This window comes from Drosophila suzukii, chromosome 2L (assembly GCF_043229965.1).
Source record: "Drosophila suzukii chromosome 2L, CBGP_Dsuzu_IsoJpt1.0, whole genome shotgun sequence".
Taxonomy (NCBI): Eukaryota; Metazoa; Arthropoda; class Insecta; order Diptera; family Drosophilidae; genus Drosophila; species Drosophila suzukii.
This window is the reverse complement of record NC_092080.1, coordinates 23,752,185-23,755,293: the sequence shown is the minus strand read 5'-3', so window position 1 is coordinate 23,755,293 and position 3,109 is coordinate 23,752,185. Positions and strand designations below refer to the sequence as shown.

Below are 3,109 nucleotides of genomic sequence, written 5' to 3'. Positions count from 1 at the left end.
CGTCCGGTTGACGAATCTGCATCGGCCATGTTGCGATGAGGCGCGGAACGGGACAGGCCACGGCTGGTGGAAGGACCCATCTGAAGGGGCTCCACTTCGTCCTCCGCGGTATCCTGCAAGGCGCGCCTTGGGGAATTCTGCGGTGTTGGGTTTCCAGGCATATTCGTCTAGTCTGCGACTGCTCTGTCTGATTGCAAATTAATGACTAGTCAACTTTTATCTGTGAACTGTCAACTCCAATATAAATCAATATACGATATATATTCAAAAGAAAGGGTTTCCATAGTGTTACAACACTTACTTCATCAAGTGTTGGAAAATAGTAAATTACGTTAGCTGTATATTTATTCAGCGATATTTTCTGCCTGCAATTGTTAAAATATATATTCAATCTAATCCGTAGTTAGGCTTAAAATCATTGTAAATCAATACGTACATATGTAATGCCATATTTTCTCAGGAATGTAAATCAAATTCGGTTTTTAATTTGCAATATTGCATTAGGTATTATAGATTTTATAATACATTCCAAATGTATTTACTATAACCATTTTAACCCAATTAATATTAAGATTAGATATAGATTTAAATTAAATAATTGTAGCCAGAGGCTAGGCGATTGATAAATAAATAAGAAACTTAGCTATCTATTTTCCAATATACACAATATACCCAATGCTTTGGCTTAGTTTATTTCATTCCGATATCATCTTCTTCAGCGCCAACATCACAGCCAAAAACGTCTTTAAACAATAAAAACAATATTTTAAGGTAGATAAGTATACAGGCGAACGAAACTGGTCTCAGTTTTCCTGCACTTGGGGCACAGTTTAGATGGCCCCATTGCACGGGTCAGGCATTCCTTGCAAAAGACGTGTCCACACTTGGTGGCCACCGGCTCCTTGACCACGTCAATACAAACCGGGCATATGCAGGGGTCCTTGTTCCTATCGACTAGTTGCTTGATGACGGGATCTTCGGTCAAGTCAACGATAGCCTCGGGCTCAATTCCGTCGGCTGCTCGGCGTGTACCCTCCCTTTTAATGGGCTTCCCGCCTACCAAACTTCGCAAGGATTGAAACATTTCTTCACGTTTATTATTATTTACTGCTCCGTAATCTCAAACACGCTGTTCGTATATAAACGTACAATTCTGACGTAGGACTCAGGGGTAACTGATTTTTCTTGAACTTAGAAAGATTTTCCTGCTTTCAAGGTGGGTTGCCCTAAATCAGTGGTCGGCAGCGGCCTATCTAGTGTGACTTCGGCATGGGTCTTCGGGTCATTTTTTTTCAACTTCGGCGCGCTTTTTTGTTGCTGCGGCAGAGGATCTCAGTGCAAAGCAGAGAAACGTCTCGCTACAGCACGCCGCGCGCAAACTTCGTGTTTGTTACACTCACACTAATGCAAGGCAAACTTGTGATGGTATGTGTGTGCCGACCACTGGTTTACGTCAGCACTCCCTGCAAGCATTTTCTATCGCGGAAGGCACTATTAAGTGACTTCAAGAAGATGAAAACGATCGTCCGCGATATCGCATTCGGATCGCGGAAGTGACTCCCGTCAGGAAGAAATGTGCCACTTCGGCGACACTTCTCGAAGTCACTTCTGCGTTACTTCTGAAAGTGTCGCCGAAGTAACTTCTGGAAGTGTCGCCGAAGTCACTCATAGAAGTGCCGCCGAAGTGGCACATTTCTTCCCGACGGGAGTCACTTCCGCGATCCGATTGCGATATCGCCGAAGTAACTTCTAAAAGTGTCGCCGTAGTCACTTCTGGAAGTTACTCCGAAGTGACTTTACATTTGCTTGTAGAAGATATCTAGAAGAGTCTTTCCCAATTGGAAAAACTTGAATAAAAACATTTTTTTTATACTTTCAATATTTTGCATTTATTTTGTGTATAAGGGCTTTGTCCGCTTGTATACACGGTCACTGAAATGTAGGAAATTTAGCTGAACAATGTATTTTAGGTCCAGCTCCGTCGACATAAGAAATTTATTAATAACCATTTCTAAAGGAAACAGAAACAAAAATTATTTTTTGTTCAGTCAAAGTAAAAATAAACTAGAAGACACTACCTTTTACAATGAGTAAGTAATGTAAAGTAATGTCCACAGCTAGCTTGTCCGTAAATAGCTTTAAATAATCGTACAGCTCACGATAAGCACGTAATTTCGCACCCTTTGTTGAGGGGGATATTTAAATATGTTAAGCAATCAATAACATTTAGAAAAAACAAAGCAATATTTTTAAAACGCACAAAATTGATACAAAACCGCACTGTACACAGACAAATCGCGCAACGAAATGACGCTCGGGCGCAAAATAATAGCGTGGGTCAAAAGAAAGGCCAAACAATTTTCAGAAAAAAAGGGGTAACGGAAAATTACTGCGACCTCTTTTTATGTCTTGTTTTTTTTCCATCAATTTTGTTTTTGTAAAATGTGTACTATCGTCTTTCTATCGCGCAGAAGTTACTAAGATGTGACTCCTGGACGACAGGGGATAGAAATATCGCCCAATTGCTTGCAGGGCTAGAACAGAATAAATGAATTGCGTCGTCAGGAACATCGGTTACTGGAAGAACTCTTGCCAAACGTAAATTTGTGTTTTTGCGCGCACGCGAGTTGTTGCTGCTTCTGCCGACGTCGCTGCCGCGATTTGCTGATGACTGGTTGCTGCGCACTTTGCTAAGTACCCATTTTAAAGTAATTATATCAACAATAATAAACATTTCTATTTTCATATTGTAATTTTTTTTCTGGTAAATTTTCGATTTTAAATTTTTTTTCATTTTAAAGCTGTTTTATTAAAAGTTAAAAACATTTATATTTTCATATTAAAAATTTGTTCCGATTAAATTTTCGTTTTTCAATTTTTCTAATCGCTTTGCACTTTTTTCTTACTTACAGAAATAAAGGAAAATTGTCTTTTTAAAGGCTTTTTTATATTTTTATAAATTTACGTATTTATTATCTAGTTGTCCTATAAGTTTAAGTCTTTTTAAAGACTAACACCTATAATTCTATTTATTAATTAAGGTATTTATTTATTCACTTAATTAAGGTTTTTAAAACTTTAATAATATTTGTTATGTATCGACCTTAAA

At 38.2% G+C, this 3,109-nt stretch overlaps 1 protein-coding gene across 1 annotated transcript; it reads right to left on the bottom strand.

The window, feature by feature from the left end:
• Positions 1 to 766: 766 nt before the first annotated feature.
• Positions 767 to 1,084, bottom strand: LOC136117022 (E3 ubiquitin-protein ligase rnf168-like). Its single transcript, XM_065865486.1, has one exon. It carries the CDS (start codon positions 1,082 to 1,084, stop codon positions 767 to 769), a length of 318 nt encoding a protein of 105 aa, XP_065721558.1.
• Between the last annotated feature and the right edge of the window lie 2,025 nt (positions 1,085 to 3,109).

What these genes read in the sequence shown, in the direction of transcription:
- LOC136117022 (XM_065865486.1), bottom strand. Translation starts at nt 1,084, where the DNA reads ATGTTTCAATCCTTGCGAAGTTTGGTAGGCGGGAAGCCCATTAAAAGG.